The sequence below is a fragment of the Sabethes cyaneus genome, chromosome 1 (assembly GCF_943734655.1).
Source record: "Sabethes cyaneus chromosome 1, idSabCyanKW18_F2, whole genome shotgun sequence".
Classification (NCBI taxonomy): Eukaryota; Metazoa; Arthropoda; class Insecta; order Diptera; family Culicidae; genus Sabethes; species Sabethes cyaneus.
The window spans coordinates 14,410,082-14,427,842 of NC_071353.1; the positions used below are offsets into that span (position 1 = coordinate 14,410,082).

The window sequence follows — 17,761 nt, forward strand, 5'->3', positions numbered from 1 at the left end:
GCCGGTCGGGCGCAATGGCTGGTGCTGACGGGTTATTGTATCTCCATGCTGTGCTGTCAATATCGTGTATAGGTTACAGCATTTTTCTTTTGATAATTTTGGTAATTTTAATTTAAAAATTTGAAGAAATATTTAAACAAATTTCATTTTCATAACAATATGCGTGTTTATTAAATTTTTGTTTATCGTTCAACTGTAATTCTATCAAAATACCAAAATTGTTAATAAAATTAACAATCGAAAGAGTTAAAATTACCAACATAATTTTAAGGATGATATTCGTGAAGTTCTGAATAACGGTGTAGCTGTCAAAATACATCATCAACTTACAGTTTATTTTGTTTTCAATTTTCGAAGCTGTTGTTGCGGCCACGCGACCGGAGCCTTGCGTTTTTTACTGGCATATATTTGCCTTTAGGCTTGCATTATGTTGACCAACAGGGTTTTTATGAAGAAAACTAGAAAAGGTGCGTTTCGGTACATTGTCCGATTATTTTTCTTATCGTGCAGTGTTTCATTTCGACAGGCGGCATCATCAAGGTGGTACGCGAGCACTATCTTCGGGATGACATAGCGTGCGGAATCGCTTCCTGTGGACTGTGTACGTTGTCGGCGGATCGAACCAGCTTGGATGCGACCCCCAGTAGGGAAAGCAGCCTGTACGATTGTCCGCACTATCTGATGTTGGACACGAACATCATTCTGTATCAGATCGATTTTCTCGAGTCGGATGCCATCCGGAACGTGATCGTGCTGAGCACGGTGCTGGATGAGGTCCGACATCGGAGTCCGGTAATTTTCAAGCGGCTGAAGAAGATTTTGGCCGATCCTGGGCGAAAATTTTTTACGTTTGTGAACGAACATCATCGGGATACTTATCTCAGCAAGGATGTCGGTGAGTCAGCCAATGATCGGAACGATCGGATGATTCGCAGAGCTGCGCTCTGGTACGGTCAACACATCCGGCAGGCGGACTTGAAGAGTAAGTTGAAGGTTGTAATATTGAGCGATGATGCCGAAAACAGGAATCGGGCACAGAAGGAACGTTTGCTGGTTTCGTCGGTGGCTGACTACGTCGGATCGTTGACCGCACATCCGGAGCTGAGAGATAAAGTGTTCAACACTGAGAAGTGGCAGGATGAATCAAAAATTATTTTTCCGTCGCATTTAACCGTATCGCAGATTCATGAGGGTATCAAGAAGGGTGAACTCATGCAGGGAACTTTCTTTGCATCTCGTGATAATTTCTTGGAAGGTAATGTGCGGGTGGAAAGCTACGAAGAACCAGTTCTGATTCAGGGTCGGTTGAATCTAAACCGAGCGGTAGATGGGGACGTGGTGGCTATTCGAATGCTGCCGAAAAAGGAGTGGAAATGCCCCAGCGGAGTGGTTCTGGTGGATGAACAAAATGTGGATGACGATGAGGTGGAAACGGCGGATCCGGAATTCAAGCAAGGTTCTGCCGGCGAAAGAACACCTACCGCTGTGGTCGTTGGCATTATCAAACGTAAATGGCGTCAATACTGTGGCATTTTAGCAGCAAATCCTCTAGCAAAAACCACTAGACATTTGTTTGTACCGTCCGATAGGAATGTACCAAGGATTCGTATTGAAACACGTCAATCGGCGACGTTGATTTCCCAACGCATAGTCGTTGCTATCGACTATTGGCCGAGGCACTCAAAGTACCCTATTGGACACTTCGTTCGCGCACTGGGAGAAATTGGAGAAAAAGACACCGAAAATGAAGTAATTCTGCTGGAACACGACGTACCTCACGGAAGTTTCTCGGTCGAAATTCAAAACCAGCTACCAAAATTACCCTGGAGCGTAGATCCCGACGAATACAAGAAACGGGTTGATCTCAGGGACATTACCATTTGTTCAGTGGATCCGCCCGGTTGTACAGACATTGATGACGCACTTCACGCGCGAAGACTTGATAATGGAAATATAGAAGTCGGTGTGCACATCGCTGATGTTACGCATTTCATTAAACCGGGAACGCCTCTGGATAAGGAAGCCGGTCTCAGAGCTACGACTGTTTATTTGGTGGATAAGCGCATTGATATGGTGCCGGACGTTCTGAGTTCGAATCTCTGCTCTCTACGAGGCAACGAAGAACGTTTGGCATTTTCATGTGTGTGGGAGTTGGATGATAACGCGAAAATATTGCACACGAAGTTCCACAAATCGGTAATTAAATCGAAGGCAGCGCTAACCTACCAGGAAGCGCAGCTAATTATAGACGATCCAACACAGACAAACCAAACGGCCAAGTCTCTGCGACTTCTGAACAAACTGGCTAAGCTGCTGAAGCAGCGCCGTATCGATAACGGCGCCCTGGTCCTGGCGTCGCCGGAAATTCGCTTCAGTATCGACAGTGAAACACACGATCCAATCGACGTAGTCGCCAAGAAAATGCTCGAAACCAACTCTATGGTCGAAGAATTTATGTTGCTAGCAAACGTTTCGGTTGCAGAAAAGATCGAGCAGGAATTCCCCGAATGCGCTATGCTTCGTCGTCATCCCTGCCCACCGGACGCTAATTTCGACCCACTGAAAAAGGCTGCTTCATACCAGGGCTTCGAAATAATCACCTCCAGCGGAAAAGAGCTGGCGACTAGCTTGGACAATGCCGTCAAACCGGACAATCCCTATTTCAATACGTTGCTACGCATTCTGACCACACGTTGCATGATGCAAGCGGTCTATTTCATCAGTGGAACCATTCAGCAATCGGAATACTTCCACTATGGATTAGCTTCACCAATTTATACGCACTTCACATCGCCAATTCGTCGTTATGCGGATGTAATTGTTCATCGCTTGCTAGCAGCTTGCATTGGAGCGGATAGCACTTACCCGGCCCTTTTGGACAAACAAGCCAGTTCGCAACTGTGCAACAACCTTAACTATCGCAACCGTATGGCACAGTATGCGGGTCGTGCATCGGTGGCCCTACACACTCATCTGTTCTTCCGAAACAAAACCGAAGACGAGCAAGGCTACATTCTGTTCGTAAAAAAGAACGCTATCCAGGTCATCGTTCCCAAGTACGGTTTGGAGGGTACCATTTATGTGGCAGGTAAAAACGGCGAACAGTTGAAAAACGGTCCCAGTTTCGTGTACAGCGAAGAATCGCAGACGCAGCGCTGCGGCAATGTAGAGTTTCACGCGTTTGATCCGGTTACGGTACGCTTGAGCTTGGACTCGACTAACGTGCAGCACCAGCGGTTGGTGTTCGAGCTGGTCGACCCGTACATCGAAGGATTCAGTGTAGCGGCCCTGGAAAGTGCAGAACAAGCCGGGGGTGATGGCAAGACTAAACGGAAGAGTGCACTGTCAACAACGCAGGAGCCAGAAGGGAAACTACATAAAAAAAGTAAAAAAGGTACGGTTTAAGTTTTAATTTGTTTTATGTTTTTGTGATTTACGACTGTCTTTTTTTTGTTTGCAGATTCAGAAAGCACAAAGCGCAAGAAAAAGTAAACTTCTAAACATAGAATAGTTATGCTAAGAAACAGAAATTGAGAATAAAAAAAGCACTGTAATCATTGTTTCTTGAGACCGAGTTTAATATCCGTTTTCTGCTTCCCAATTTTTTTTTAATAATTTAAACACATTTGCATGACTTCTACTGGGTATTGAAGGTATTGATGCTACTCGAGAGAAAGGAGTTAAATTCCTACTGAGCCTGATGAAGAACAATCTGCCTGAGCCTGAGAATAATCGTAGCCAGATTTCTGAATACTGCCGACCAGCAGGAGAAAGAGAGAGTTTTTAGAGCCAGCTGAACAGCTTGGTTGTGAAAATCTCGAAGGGAAACATTCAAATCCTCTTGGGCGACTTCGAACGCGTCATGGGACGCCATGGCCTAGGAGACATGAGCGAAAACGGTGAGCTGTCTACAGAATTTTGTAGTAATAACAACATGGTGGAACGCTCATCCCTCATAGACCAGCACCAAAGGTAACGTGGGTTTCCCGCAACGGCAGAACAAATAACCAAATTTACCACATTTGCATCAGCTGAAAGAGGAGAAGGATTTCGCATCCGACTGTCACCTTGTTATTGCGCAGCGAGTGAAGAGAGTGGATATCGGATGAAACTTGGAGGATGATCGACGAATGGAGAGACAGTCAAAAGCCGGCATTGAGCGAGCGCGGACCAGATCGGCTAAGACAGCTGCCCGTCAACGATACGCCAAACTGGAGAGGGCTGTTAAACGTGCTCGTAGGCGGGCGCGGGACAAGCTAGCCTGCACTACTCCCTAGCCGAACAAAGAGAAACCGCCGCCGCCAATGGTGATATCCGTTTGTTGTACGATATTTCTCGCCGCCTTAGTGGTGCCAGGATGAATACAAAGATGCCGCTCAAGGACAGAGCTGCTCAGTTACTGACTGATCGCACACAAGAGCTTAAGCAATGAACTGAACACTTTGAACAACTCTTTCGAGCGTCAAATATCAGTGACCTACAAAATCATCAGCGCATGACCCATATTTGTCAGCCCAAATAATGCATTACCTATTCAGCAAATAGCAATATGGGAGACCACAACTGTTCCTGTTCGAAAAGGCATTCGACCGAATCAACCACGAAAACATCTGGGGCGCACTTGGATGTAAATGAGTTCCAAAGAAGCTACCCAGGTAACCAATAAGCATTTCCAATGCAATTTAAAAGCAAGCCAATACGCATTTAAGTTGCCTTAAATGCTATTTTGGCAAAATATGCGGCTACTTCACTGCTAGCCCTCTTATAGTGCTGACAATGCTTATTTGCAGCTAGTTACCAACAAGAAGAATTTAAATAGAATTGTGGATGCCAATTTACAACCGTTATGCAGTCAAAAAGCTGATAAACAACAACCTGCAGTATAAAACGCCAGGGATGCTGATAAACGGCTGATTTACTGCTTATTTTAATGCTTATTGGTTACCTGGGTAGTCAATCTTATCGAGGCTTAGTATGAGGGTTACTGCTGATACGAGAAAGGGCTGCATTTTATCACCGCTTCTGTTTCTGATCGTTATGGATGATATTTCAGTTGAAGCGATTGACAGTAGAAGAAATGGAAGATTGCCTTCGACCTAGCCGACGAATGACATTGTCTTGCAAGTTAGATGACCTCTCCGAAAGCTCCCACGCAGCAGGTCTCACAGTCAAGTAGCAAAAACTAAGTCTATTGTAGTGAACACTGACAATCCCACCAATTTCATAGTAGCGGGACAACAAGTTGTGCACTTGGACGCTTTCCAATATCTTGGTAGCCAGACAATGCCCGATGGTGGTACCAAGAAGGATATAGCCACATGGCTCAGGAAGGCCAGGGTGTCAGGGAAGGTCTGCGAAACATGGGACTCAAACCAGAGCATTATATGCCAAAACCAAAATTTTAAACTCTAACGTTGAATCTGTATTGCAGTCGTTGCAGTACGCGTGCAAAACGTGGAGCTTTTCACCACTGCAGGTATAGGTCTATAGACAACTGGCTATCCAACGAGGAACGATGTCATCAACAGTCATTAACAACAGAAATTCTTGAACATAGGTGGAAGTTGATTAAACACACTTTGAGGAAAGGAGCGAACGAGATCTACAGAGAAGCACTCGACTGAAATCCGTAAGGACAGCGTATTAGAGGTAGATCCAGAGGCACACTGGCAACGCAGCTTAGCCAACAACATCCGGGCTATTCACGAGAACTTGGCCTAACGAAAGATAGAAAAAAGCCATTGGTGGGTAACCATCGGCAGTGGAGATATCTTATTTTATCCCTTTGTTCTGCCGAACCGGCGGACATGGATACATCAGGGAGTAAATGGCCAAACAGAATGCTTCGTCAACGCGTCCTTCAGCGTAATTCTGACAGTTTTCCTATGGGGTTACTGTCAAATTGACGCTGACGGATGCGTTGACACAGCATTCTGTTTGGCGCTTAAGTAAGGACTGGTTTGTTGGCGTTACTTCTTACAAACCCCATGGACCCACGCGAACGAAAGAGAACAACAGGTATTAAAGAGACTTGGTACTTGGAATGCTAGGGCGCTAGGGCCCTACTCGAAACAATACGTGGACATCGTAGCTGGAGAGCTGCAGCAGGATTGCAGTCCTAAAATTGGAGGACACGATTGTGTTTCGTGCGATCGTTCTCGTTCTCGGGTAGTTCTCGTTGTCGATGCATTAAACTTGCGCGCGTAATTTAGTGGTACTAACGTATTCATTAAATAAATGGACTTTTTTCGGATGGTGATAAAAAAACTAAGACAGCTACATAATTGAGTTTGATTTCCCATGGAAGGTAATTATATTAGCTTACTTGCAAAAAAATCTACGTCCTTCCGAGGTGCCTTCCGGCAGTTAATCGGAACATTCGCCATGGCGGACGAAACCTTGCGTGTTGGCATGTTTTTGAGTTCTTTCTTCGTTTTATTTATCAACTCCTAAGTTTTCGCGACAAAATTGTTAGAGTAGATCTTACGCTTCAGGTTTGCCCAGAAATTTTCGATGGGACGCTGCTGGGACGTTGGGCGGGTTCGCCGACTTCGATATTCAGCTGCTCCAACGATCGTTTCGAGTAGTGGGCCGACGTCAGATCCGGCCAGAACACTGCGTCTTCGCCCTTATGGTATTTCTTGATTAACGACGCAACTTCCGGCAGGCACTTTGTACTCTAAATTTTCCTGTTCACGGCCAATCCGGAGCGAAAGAATAGCAGCTTTGGCATCCCCTTCTCGGTGACGGTTAGCCACAGCAGCACCTTCTTGAGGAACTTGATGGTGTGTGAAATGAACTTCACCTCGGAACTCACTTCCTTCATGAGGGAAGTAGAATACGGAGTGCCCTGCCAGTTGTTGCCATCCATCACCACGGCCCCGTCGCGATTGGCCGGGAAAATCGTCTTGACCGTCTTATTCGGCCGCTGTGTTATTGCCTGTAAACCAGTGACCAGTGGACGGGACTGCCGCTTCCTGACATGTATGTCCGTTTTCACCAGGTACTTTTTCACTAATCTCAAGTTTTTAGTCTTGACCTTGAAATGAGGTCATACATATATTAATATTTTTTTGAAACGATGGTTCTACAATTGATGAAGGGATGGTAGGGGAAAGAAATGAAAATTTTTTGGGGAAGGCGGAAGGAAGGGGGGAGGCGGGTTTTGGTAGCTATGCTTGACAACTAGTCATTGTGACTCCTACCTTTTGTCCAATGCAAGAAGGTGCATGAGTCGAACCAAGCTGTAATCTGAGATTATAACCGGATTCGAACTTCGGATTCGGATTAAAAAAAAAACACTTTTTCACTGTTTGGTCGGTTGGACCGATCTCTCGGCCAAGCGCACTTGGCGATGTAGCCACTTTTCCCTCGGTCTTCCTCTTCAGCATCCCTTGGAGCTTCTTGTCGCTCAGGGTCGTCGGCCGTCTGGAATCGGGCTTTCTTTCGATGCTCTGATTGTTGTCCAATAGTGCCAAGATGTTGTAGATGCCGGAACGGGCGTATCCAGCGTCCACAAAGTGCCGCACGATCTCCGTTTTCGATGCGGTGGGGTAACATTCTTTGAACGTGTACACGTCTGAACGCACAAAAGTGCGATCCTGCACTAAATCGTTTCGGTATCTTCGGCGCACTTTTTCGTTATATTTATTCCAATCAATACGTGCGCCGAAGAGACCGAAACGGTTTAAGCCAAAATGGCACTATTATGAGCGATTACGCACTTATTGATTAGATAATTTTCTTTGCAATCAGCAATAATTGGGTTTATAGAAGAAGAGTCAGGTATTCTAATATGTCTCGATGACATTTTAAGACGCCACATCGTGTGCCGCCATGAATAGATAACTCATTTACAATATCTGTAGCATCTAGCATTACTCGATTGAAATAATCGAATATCCGAGTTAGTCGGTGCTAAGAAACTTCTGGATCTTTATCTAACTCCACCTTCTACTTACAACAATTCCTTTCGCAAAATGCTTGTAAAGATGCAGAGGATACCCCGCTTTTTAGAGGCAACAAGTATTGAACTAACATTCCTTTCTATCCCACCAAAACTTGCATTCGGATGCGGCCGGGGTCGGTATTGATCAGCATGCAGGGACCTGAGGAGGTTACACAATGAGGAATAGTGTGCTGTCTCAAGTATGCTTTTTCATTATTCCCATGGTCAATAACGAAAGAGCAGCACACGGGCGGTATCCTATGTTTATTCTTAATTTAAGGATCATTGCCTAGCACTAAAAATTATATTAAAATAGTTTGATTTCAATTTTTACTATTCTGCAATCCGCCAATTAATTTGTCATTATTCAGCCACCAGAAATGTTACGGCTGTTTGGCAGCACTGATTTCCACGTGCGTGCCACCCACAAGCGGCGACTTGTTGAACGCCAACCGACTCGACGATGGGGGAAGTTTCCTTGGTTACCTCAGGGTTAAGCAATCAAAGACTTGTTTGCTTTGACAACCAATCTTCAGTGAAACGTGACGATTCCTGCCATCATCAGAAAAAATTAAACCCTTAAAACAATGGATTTTGAAGAAAATTTTCCAAGGGTTCAAAATTCCACCGAGTACTTCGACACCGTGATTGGTCACATCGAAGATGTCGTAATCGGAGGGGAGTTTCAGGTTAGCAGTAATGAGATTTTCTAAAATTTATGTTTTATGATTAGTCGCAATTTACCCTTTTGTAGGATATGGTAAACCAGTTCATGGATTGCTACTATCATTTGTTCGAAACGGGCGAGGAAAATAAAATTGTCTATACCGAGGTCTACCAGAAATACACCAATCTTGTCGAATCGTTCATAGTGGAGAATCTGAACCGCAGAATGAGCTATTTCGATATGGATCTGTTCGCGGTTGAGCTGGAAAACAAAAAGGCGCAACTGGATGGGGAAATCTTCGAGCTGCTCTATACGCTGACCGATTTTCTTGCCTTCAAGGACATGATGCTCGATTACAAGGCTTTCAAGGAGGGGCGCTACAATGGGCTAAACGAGGGCTTTAGCGTGACTAGTCTTCAGAAGTAAATTATTAATAATATATTCTACGTTAATAAAGAAACATTTGTGTTCAAAAACTTTATTAGTGCATGAGAATTTCCGTTTGGACCAGACGGTTGTTGGTATCGCCCGGCATTCGATAAGGAACGGTCGCTGCCATGTTAGTCAAAGCCTTCGCTTGCTCGCGAAGATAGGTCAGTTGCTAGAAAATATACCAAAACGTAAGTTTTTTTTGTAGCTATATTTGGCTTTTCCACTCACCTTCTCCTTTCCGGCATCGTCAAACTTAGCGACATCTTTGCCCTTCAGCATTTTGTACTTGTTATAGGCGATATCCATAGTTGCAAGCAGCAAATCGGGAATCACTTTGCATACTACACCGCCTAGTCGCCTGAAGTTGTGTACGCATGCCTCCAGATCGGACATCTTCAGCGGAACTAGTTTGATTCTCTCTAGAACTTCTAGTGCAGGCTGGTAATTTTTGTTGTGGAAGTTATCAAAGAAAATAACCAACTCTTTCAGCAAAGCAAACGAAGACCAGGTTTGTGGATCGCAGTGCTTCTCGGCACCCACATATCGTTCGGTGAATTCCAGCGCGACGCGCTGCATACGCTCCCGCAAAGAGCCAGGCTTATTCGGCTGATGAACCACTTGCGAAAGGATGATGGAAGTATAGCGCAAAGCTTGTTCGTGATTACCTGCTAAATCGAACAATTTGATAGCGTCCTCGAACATTCCCTTCTTGATGAACTCTTCCGCAATCAGTTCGCACGCCATGGCAGCATCGATATGGCTGCTCTCGAATTGATCGATTAACCCCCGAGAGCGGATTCCGTCGCGTTGCATTTTGCCAAACAGCAAATCAAAGTCCCGACATTCGATAGCCAAGTCGGACACGCACACCAGAAAGAGATTGCGTCCTTCGGTATCTTTCAGACTACGCAGGAAGAAGAAATACTGCAGTGCTTCAGCTGGATCGGTTATTTCGAACTTTTTCACGTAGAGCATTATAAGACGCGCGATGTTGAGTCGCCGCATCGGCTGAGGATCTTCGATATCAACGGACACTGTAGAAAAATACCGAGAAAAAACTGCTTAGAAACGAACTACCGGAATTATTAAAATCAATCAACTTACGTAGCGGCTCCTGTAAGTTCCTTGGTCCACCAATCATATGCAGCTCATTCAGAGCCAGGGCGATGTGCACTGCATGGGCACGAAACTTTTCGAATCGTGACAAAAACTCGATTCCCGCCTCGAACTGACCGGTCAACGCCAAAACCTGATAGAACAGATGTGGCTGCTCGTTAGCGTTGAAGTGTTTCTCTCCGTACTGTTCCAGTATCATCGCTTGCAATCCGGAATAGGTTAGGTGTTCCGAATTGTCATCAGACTCGGGGCGAATTAGCGACAGCTGAATCCACAGGAAATCGTCCGAACTTTTGGCGACTTCCGGATGCTGCTCCTGAATGTCACAGCAACCGATAATGCAGTAAACGGCTCGCTTGTACGGATCAATGGCATTCCTGATTTGCCTCTTGTACTGCATACGAATCTGCAGTTCGAGTTTCGGGTTAATTTTCTGGCCCGGATTTCGACTTTTCTCTTCCAAAACAGCGATAAAATCATCATGCCCTGGTCCGGCCATCTGCATGCACTTGAGAGCCGAAGCGATGTCCCCGCATCGTAAACAATAGTAAACCATGGGCCATAACGGTTTCCCATCGACGTGTCCATCCTGGAGTCCAATGAAGCTCGAATTGTTCTGATTGGCAAACTTTAGTCCCACAAATGAACCGACCAAATTTAATATACTCGGAACACCACCACGCTGGGCTTCCCTCAAATGTTCGGAAATGACCGTCTCCATAAACAGTTTGTATCGATTCTCTAGATAGCGTTTCGCTTGTTCGATAAACTGCGTCTGAGTGCTACGTGTTCTCAGTGGATCCTGCGTTCTTGGGCTCGGAGTTACATTCGTCATGTATTTCATAATCTCCCAAATGTCGTTCACCTTGGAGTCGTTAAAGTTTTCCGCAACAACAGCAAACCGCTGCACAAGCGACGGTCGCATTGCTCCTTCGTTGACCAGTTTGTTATACTCGTAAACTTCTCGGGCGTACGCAACCTCTTGATTATTCATCGACGAACGACCTCCGAAAGTACTCTCGTTCAAAATAGTCGGCTCCGGCCCTTTACGAATGTCAATCCAGTTCTGGGACGGACCGATCAGGGCATTCATCAGCTTTACCTTCTCTAGCTTCCAATCGTTCATGGTATGCTCCCATTTCTGGTTCTGCGCCGCCTGGTAAGAGTTCTTGTGCACCTCTTCTATAACAGACAAAATTGCGTTCTCTTTCTCGTTCCGCAGGAAACTTTGAATATCGGTCGTTGCGATCGGATCTAGCGGCTCAAACGTTTTTCTCGAACTCAATGTTTCCAGCTTTTGGGAAATTTTCGGCAAATCTATTCCTTTGTGTCCCAGCAGGATATGTCTGTGCAGAACGGAGTATGTAAAAAAAACTAATCACCGGCAAGTTAGGAAAATACTTACGCTTGCATGTCCTGTGCTCCAGTTTGGGATACTCGGGAGTGCAGCTCCTGTGTTGCTTGTAGGACTTGCGGCAGGGTGCGCTCTACCCGTGGCAGGTCGTCAGCAACCTGGGTCTCATGGGTTAGCTTCTGAGCCTGCTGTAGAAGAGCACTGAAATCCATGGCGTAACCTAAAAGCGCGATAGATAATTTTGAGCAATGATTAATTCAAAATCACAATCGCCAACGTTTCTCATTTAGTTTTGAAAAGAAACATACCAATTATACTAGTATTTTCGTTGATTGTAATCGGAAATAAGAATTTATACTGGCAAAAACAGACAGAAACGCGTCGAAGCAAAAGAACAATCAGAAAACTCGTTTTCGAGCGGCACACGCACAGACTGTTTACCTTCAGGAGATGGATTCTGCCATGTTTCACCGTTTTTCTGTACGCTTATCTATTTTTAGCAATAGTATGAGTATGCAAAACGGTTACACACGCTTAAATATCCCAAGTAATAATTTCAGGCTGATCAAACGCTTTTATCCAGCTTTTTACGCGCTATCCAGCTTTTTACGAACCATAATGGGGGACGTGTTCGTAATATTTGAACAGGCTTTTTGACATTTCCCTAATACATCGCACGTTTTCTTTCCGCACATTCCTTTAGTTTTACCGTGGCCGCGCGGAAAGAAAACGTGCGATGTATTAGGGAAATGTCAAAAATCCTGTTCAAATATTACGAACACGTCCCCCATTATGGTTCGTAAAAAGCTGGATAATGGAGGACGCTATAAATTGTGTTCGTAATATGCGAACAATCTTTTGACGTAGGACTACGTCTTACGGCAAGTTTTGAGATAGGGTGTCATTCCAAAAAATCGAAAAATGCTAGCGTCACGAAAAATGAAAGGTTTTGAGCGCTAATAGCTCAGCGGTTTTCCAATCGATTTTCAATATTCTTATACCAATCGATCGGAAAATCTTCTAAGAATTGACCCAAATGAAGAAAAGTATGGATTCTTGATGTTGAACTATTGAAAAATTGAAAATAATGAACCTATGTTTTACCAGAATTCTCGCTTCGTGATTGGTTGGAAGATTTTTTACGATGATCTAAACCTATACCAATTTGATATCCGTGCTTGGGAAGCAAGCCAAAACAAGTGACAAAATTTCCTCATTTTAACAAGATTTCTTAACAATGCGGTTCAACCTAGACCATTTTGATGTCCTTGCTTGGGAAGTACGCCAGAGAGAGTGACAAAGCCCCCTCGTGACAACAGATTTCTTACGAATGCGATTAAACCTAGTCCAATTTGATGTCTGTGTTAGGGAAGTGTGCCAGAAAAATGACACAAGTTCGTTGTCCCAACAGTTCGCAAATTCTTTACTGTGAGACTATTAAACCTCGGCGAATTTGATATCTGTGTTGGAAAAATGTGCTACAGCTGTAGTATTCGGTTATAATACGACTCTGTATGAATACGCATGCTTGCCGTTTCATTAGAAGTGAATTAGTGAAAAGATGTGCTGTTGATAAAATAGGATTGAATTGGTAAAATCCCTTCAACGTGGGAAACCATGGATAATAAAATCAATCTTTAATTTCAGTAAGGTAGCAGGAAAGCAATAGTTTGTGTTCTTGATTTTGTTAAATTGTTTTCAAATGCACAATCTTTTGAGAATTGAACGTATGCAATGTTACTACTTTGATAAATGTTACATACAACGCATGTAGCATGTATATATGTTGCATATAGCATGTATATATGAAGAATAGAATGATTACAAGCATGAATACATGCTACTATCACTACAAAGAGACTTACGTAGTCCTACGTCACCTATATATGCGGTCGTGTCTTGTACACAACCCCTCTGATTTTTTGACAACTATGCATACATCAAAACTGGGCACTCTTCTCCTGTACGGTAGAGTGACTTCCCAACAAACATTTTTGTTGTATAATAGCTTATCAAGCGCTTGTTTACTGGAAATTAGCTGTATAATGGTTGAATAAACTGCTCTTCAACTAAAATGTTTGTTGGGTATATACAGAGTGGCGACAAGTCATCCCAAATGTATGCAATGCGGTTTTCCAAGGTTTTTCTTTCTCTTTCCTGCATACGCGTTGGATACGTCGTCTGCTCGATTGGAATGACACTGACAGATAATTATCATTCCAATTTTGACATTGTCGCCACTCTGTATATAGTCACTCTACTGTACGGCAGTGTTGCTCTTTCCTTCGTTTACGCAAAAGAAGGAGTAATAGTTTTGTTTACATTTCGCACATTTTTGCTCTCCTTCTTTGGCGTAAACGAAAGAAAGAGCACGGTAGTGTTGCAAGAGAAGAGTGCCAGATTTGATGTCCAGCTATATCCAGGTTTTTACGAGCCATAATGGCGCACGTGTTCGTAATATTTGAACAGCATTTTTGACGTTTCCCTAATACATCGCACGTTTTCTTTCCGTACATTCCTTTAGTTTTACAGTGAACGTGCGAAAAGAAAACGTGCGATGTATTAGGGAAATGTCAAAAATGCTGTTCAAATATTACGAACACGTCCGCCATTATGGCTCGTAAAAAGCTGGATAACCAGCCTGAAATTGTTACTTGACGTTCTTGGGTATATTTTCATCAGAGTGTAAGAGGTAAAAATCCATAAAATAAACTGTCAGATTTATAAAACAAAAGCAAAAACAGTTTTCTTTTTCTTCCTGTTGTTCTGCTGCTGAGAAGGTCGAGAAAACATTATTATTAGCCTGCGCACATAAAATTATTATTTTGCAAAGTGTAAAGTGAAGACTTCGACTTAGTGAATTTTTGATTCATCTCATACATCAGGGAACGGTTTGATCCGATATACCTCGAATGGAATTTCCCCCGTGCCGTTACGTAGAATGTCCGACGAAATAAGTTATGGCGAAGAAAGCACTTCCCTAAAATCAACACCTGCCTGCAGTGACAGGAGCAACAACCGGAGAAAGCTCAAGCCGAGCAACTGTAAGGTGCATTTGGACGATAAAACCGAACGTATTGGTAATTCGTCCAATCCGGGATCAGGACGGAAGTTTAGCGATCGACACGTTCTGAAGAAGCGTGTTCTACCTAAATATTACACTAGAGAGAACGACATCTACGTAACCTACAAGTCGGATTTTACGGTAAATTCTAGTTAAATTGATATTAAGTGTAAGCTAAAGTGTTTTTTCTGTTATTACAGTTTCAATTCAAAAAGAGCTTAGAAATATTGAATTCCCCCATCGGGGAAGTTTTTCTTCACTGCACGGGAAGGGCCATCAATCGAGGGATTAATTTGGCTTTGAAAATCAAGGCAGAATATCCTGACGCCTTCAACTACGAGGTGAACACTTCAACGATCACAGTAACTGGTAATAAATGAATGTTGATTCTATTGGTTTAAAATATTAATAAGAGATGGTTTTTAGACGATTTACACCCGCTGAGGGACGACGATGATTTTAGTGAACAACGTCGAATGAATTCTTGTTTACACATACGTCTGTATCGAACTGTGAGACAAAAACAATCAAATTCCTCTGCGTAACAACCTTTGTCTCTCTGGAGTCAGCTCTAATTTATCACCGACAAAACAAAGCTAGCCATCATTGCGCTCAATCAGCAGATTGATTTAGCGGCCTTCCTCAGTCCCGCCACCATTGCGAAAATAGCACCCTCCCGCCGCAAGATGTCCGATGAGGTGGAGATCAAAACCTACTTCAAGCTGGTGGATGTGGTCAAGTGGATAGGTATAACGCAGTTCGAGATCCTGGTGAATTTGCTCGCCTTTCTGGTGTTTAGCATTATCTTAACGGTGAAGGTGACCAGTGGTGCGCTGGCCGGTCCAACCAGTACCAGCGAATGGTTGGTCATGTTTTCGCCGCTGTTTTGTGGAGATTTTTGTAATGCCTACTTTTGTGTTATCGTCGGCATCCGAATGTATCTGGGCAATAAACATCGCCAGGCGATGCATCGGCTATCCTGGAGTGTGCACTTTCTGCTGCTGACCGCCGGTTTTAAGTATCTGGTGTGCATGAAACTGTCCGGTCAGAGTGGATTGGAATACAGTGAAGTTTTTTCGCCGATTTTCGTGCTGCTGCAGTTGATCGCAGTTAAAGCCTGCCAGTTTAAACAACAATCGTGATCGGACGGACTGATTCGTGCTGTGGTAAGTCTTTGTTATTGTGCGGAAGGAAAGAGAAAGATTAAAGTTTAAGGGCCGACATGCAAACTATTCAATTCTAGGACACTATCCTGAAAGCCTGATAATTTCTGAACCAGTTTTTGTATGTCATTTTGATAGTAAATCAAACTAATCTCAATAAAGATGTAAAGCAGTAAATTAGCTGCACGTTCCAATTGATTGTTCAGAATCGCATGCAGTTTATAAGTCATGCGTCTTCGTCATTCCATTTACACTTCGTTGCTTCGTCCGTGCGTAAAGCAAAGCCTAGGTGCAACATTACGTTTTCGAAAGTTAACCTTATGCTTTGCCTTTTTACTACAGCATCGGTGCGATTTTTTTATATGCTTCTCCTAGATTTTTCGTCTTGATGCGATTGTTCAGGACTTTCATTGCTGCATCTTTAGTGAACATCTGAAAATCATCCACATCTACAGTCACGAACGTCATTTTTCTTCGTTGGATAAAGAAATACAGGCAAGGGTTCTGCTTCAAGCTTCAACTTGCTCAGGTCAAAGACTCGCAACGTCGCAACTAGGGTTGGGACGATATCGATAAATCCGATAATATCGATATTATCGCGCATATTTTATCGATACGATATCCGATACGCAGCGTCAGAAATATATCGGATATCGATAATAAATCTTGTATGCTGCACTCAAAATAATTTTCACGTCGAAATTATAGGAAAAGTTTTGTGAATATTTTCCATCTAGTTTTTTTTTTTTAGCTTTTATTATTTTTCCTAATAACAATCAGCTGAAAATCACGTAACTCCCTGTGGAGAAATCTACGTGATTTTTCACGTGGAAAGGACGTGTGGATTATTTTGAGTGTGTGAATGAGAGTTATACTTTGTAGGCGAAGGAAAATGAACTCTCATTCGTTTTGCTTAAGCAAAACGTGTGTTTGCATCTTAGAGAAGTAACCGACGCATTCTATTTAAGCCATTGTTAAAAAGTTTTACTCGTGAACTAAAAAATCAAATGCCGGAGGTTTGGTGTCGTACTTTGTTAGAACAAGTACTACGACGTAAAAAAGGTGCATGTTCTTTTGAAAGGTAACACAGTAAATTTAAAAGTTTATTTGGAAAAGTATCCAGTTAGATAAAAAACAACTCGAAGACTCGAAAATCAAAAAAAAAAGTCGCATTTTACGAAAGCTTCGGAGCATTTTTCAAGGACTCGGAACTATAAGGATGCATGTAGTCAAATGTGCATATTAAATTTAGTTTAATTTGAATGTAACAGCAGATGATTCCATATTTTGCTAAATATGGGCAAATTTCTACTTACCGTTAAAAAACTTGTGGAAAATTGTTTTTCATTAAAATATCGGTTATCGGTACGATATCGATAATTTAAAATCCGATATCGAGCGATACCGATATTAGATACAAAACGATATCGCGATAACGATAAACTACTGTTTTGCCCATCACTAGTCGCAACACCTCGCTGAGCTGGTTATTCCAAGCTCTGCCGTCGGGCTGTTTCACATAGATGAATACGTCTTTCATCACTGGATTATAAATCCTGTACCCTTCCAGTTTTCCGTATATCCAACGAGAATAGCTTCCTCGGACTTCGCATCGAATTTCTTGCGCTTCTGTTTCGGAATAAAACACATCGCTTTCGTCCCGAAGAGCTTGAAATGCTGCAGGTTGGGTTTCCGTTTGGACCACGCCTCTTCTGGCGTAACTGACTCCAGAGACCTCGTCGGACATCTGTTGACCAGATAAGCCTCCGTGGAAAAGTTTCTGCCCAAAACTTCTTTGGTAAACGAGCTGCCTCTTTCTTTTGCCCTTGATACACATCACGCTGTTCAGCACTGCTTTCTTCTTGAAATCGAGTCCCTCAACCATGGTTTTTGCATGCTCTGTAACTTCATGTTAGTGTCCGAGCCGCTTGTGCCAGATTGTAGTTTCCACTGTTAAGAACGATTTGTGGCGCGCCAGAGCAAGCGTAAAGGAGATAGTTCGGTTGGTAAAAGTGTC

General features: G+C 43.3%; 5 protein-coding genes across 5 annotated transcripts; 4 read left to right on the forward strand and 1 right to left on the reverse strand.

Annotated features, from left to right (window-relative positions):
- Positions 1–356: 356 nt before the first annotated feature.
- On the forward strand, positions 357–3,569 carry LOC128732854 (exosome complex exonuclease RRP44). The gene is made up of 3 exons (XM_053826270.1): positions 357–467; positions 527–3,394; positions 3,461–3,569. The coding sequence occupies exons 1-3, from the start codon at positions 428–430 to the stop codon at positions 3,490–3,492; spliced, it is 2,940 nt and encodes a 979-aa protein (XP_053682245.1). The 5' UTR covers positions 357–427; the 3' UTR covers positions 3,493–3,569.
- Positions 3,570–8,535: 4,966 nt separating this feature from the next.
- On the forward strand, positions 8,536–9,041 carry LOC128732859 (ADP-ribosylation factor-like protein 2-binding protein). The gene is made up of 2 exons (XM_053826276.1): positions 8,536–8,637; positions 8,703–9,041. Exons 1-2 carry the CDS (start codon positions 8,536–8,538, stop codon positions 9,039–9,041), a joined length of 441 nt encoding a protein of 146 aa, XP_053682251.1.
- A 47-nt stretch (positions 9,042–9,088) lies between these two features.
- Positions 9,089–11,925, reverse strand: LOC128732855 (nuclear pore complex protein Nup93-1-like). Its single transcript, XM_053826271.1, has 5 exons — positions 11,826–11,925; positions 11,569–11,737; positions 10,152–11,509; positions 9,276–10,081; positions 9,089–9,216 (listed from the first exon to the last, which is right to left on the reverse strand). Exons 2-5 carry the CDS (start codon positions 11,727–11,729, stop codon positions 9,097–9,099), a joined length of 2,445 nt encoding a protein of 814 aa, XP_053682246.1. The 5' UTR covers positions 11,730–11,737; positions 11,826–11,925; the 3' UTR covers positions 9,089–9,096.
- A 2,376-nt stretch (positions 11,926–14,301) lies between these two features.
- Positions 14,302–15,256, forward strand: LOC128732857 (ribonuclease P protein subunit p20). Its single transcript, XM_053826274.1, has 3 exons — positions 14,302–14,722; positions 14,782–14,950; positions 15,008–15,256. Exons 1-3 carry the CDS (start codon positions 14,459–14,461, stop codon positions 15,124–15,126), a joined length of 552 nt encoding a protein of 183 aa, XP_053682249.1. The 5' UTR covers positions 14,302–14,458; the 3' UTR covers positions 15,127–15,256.
- Positions 15,257–15,264: 8 nt separating this feature from the next.
- On the forward strand, positions 15,265–15,826 carry LOC128732858 (transmembrane protein 203). Its single transcript, XM_053826275.1, has one exon. The coding sequence runs from the start codon at positions 15,268–15,270 to the stop codon at positions 15,721–15,723; it is 456 nt and encodes a 151-aa protein (XP_053682250.1). The 5' UTR covers positions 15,265–15,267; the 3' UTR covers positions 15,724–15,826.
- The last annotated feature ends 1,935 nt before the right edge of the window (positions 15,827–17,761 follow it).

What these genes read in the sequence shown, in the direction of transcription:
- LOC128732854 (XM_053826270.1), top strand. Translation starts at nt 428, where the DNA reads ATGTTGACCAACAGGGTTTTTATGAAGAAAACTAGAAAAG. An exon ending in TATGAAGAAAACTAGAAAAG is followed by an intron (nt 468 to 526) that starts GTGCGTTTCGGT and finishes TCATTTCGACAG; the next exon opens with GCGGCATCATCAAGGTGGTA. An exon ending in ACATAAAAAAAGTAAAAAAG is followed by an intron (nt 3,395 to 3,460) that starts GTACGGTTTAAG and finishes TTTTGTTTGCAG; the next exon opens with ATTCAGAAAGCACAAAGCGC.
- LOC128732859 (XM_053826276.1), top strand. Translation starts at nt 8,536, where the DNA reads ATGGATTTTGAAGAAAATTTTCCAAGGGTTCAAAATTCCACCGAGTAC. An exon ending in TAATCGGAGGGGAGTTTCAG is followed by an intron (nt 8,638 to 8,702) that starts GTTAGCAGTAAT and finishes ACCCTTTTGTAG; the next exon opens with GATATGGTAAACCAGTTCAT.
- LOC128732855 (XM_053826271.1), bottom strand. Translation starts at nt 11,729, where the DNA reads ATGGATTTCAGTGCTCTTCTACAGCAGGCTCAGAAGCTAACCCATGAG. An exon ending in GGAGCACAGGACATGCAAGC is followed by an intron (nt 11,510 to 11,568) that starts GTAAGTATTTTC and finishes CGTTCTGCACAG; the next exon opens with ACATATCCTGCTGGGACACA. An exon ending in ACGATGCCGGAAAGGAGAAG is followed by an intron (nt 9,217 to 9,275) that starts GTGAGTGGAAAA and finishes TATATTTTCTAG; the next exon opens with CAACTGACCTATCTTCGCGA.
- LOC128732857 (XM_053826274.1), top strand. Translation starts at nt 14,459, where the DNA reads ATGTCCGACGAAATAAGTTATGGCGAAGAAAGCACTTCCCTAAAATCA. An exon ending in CCTACAAGTCGGATTTTACG is followed by an intron (nt 14,723 to 14,781) that starts GTAAATTCTAGT and finishes CTGTTATTACAG; the next exon opens with TTTCAATTCAAAAAGAGCTT. An exon ending in TTCAACGATCACAGTAACTG is followed by an intron (nt 14,951 to 15,007) that starts GTAATAAATGAA and finishes GATGGTTTTTAG; the next exon opens with ACGATTTACACCCGCTGAGG.
- LOC128732858 (XM_053826275.1), top strand. Translation starts at nt 15,268, where the DNA reads ATGTCCGATGAGGTGGAGATCAAAACCTACTTCAAGCTGGTGGATGTG.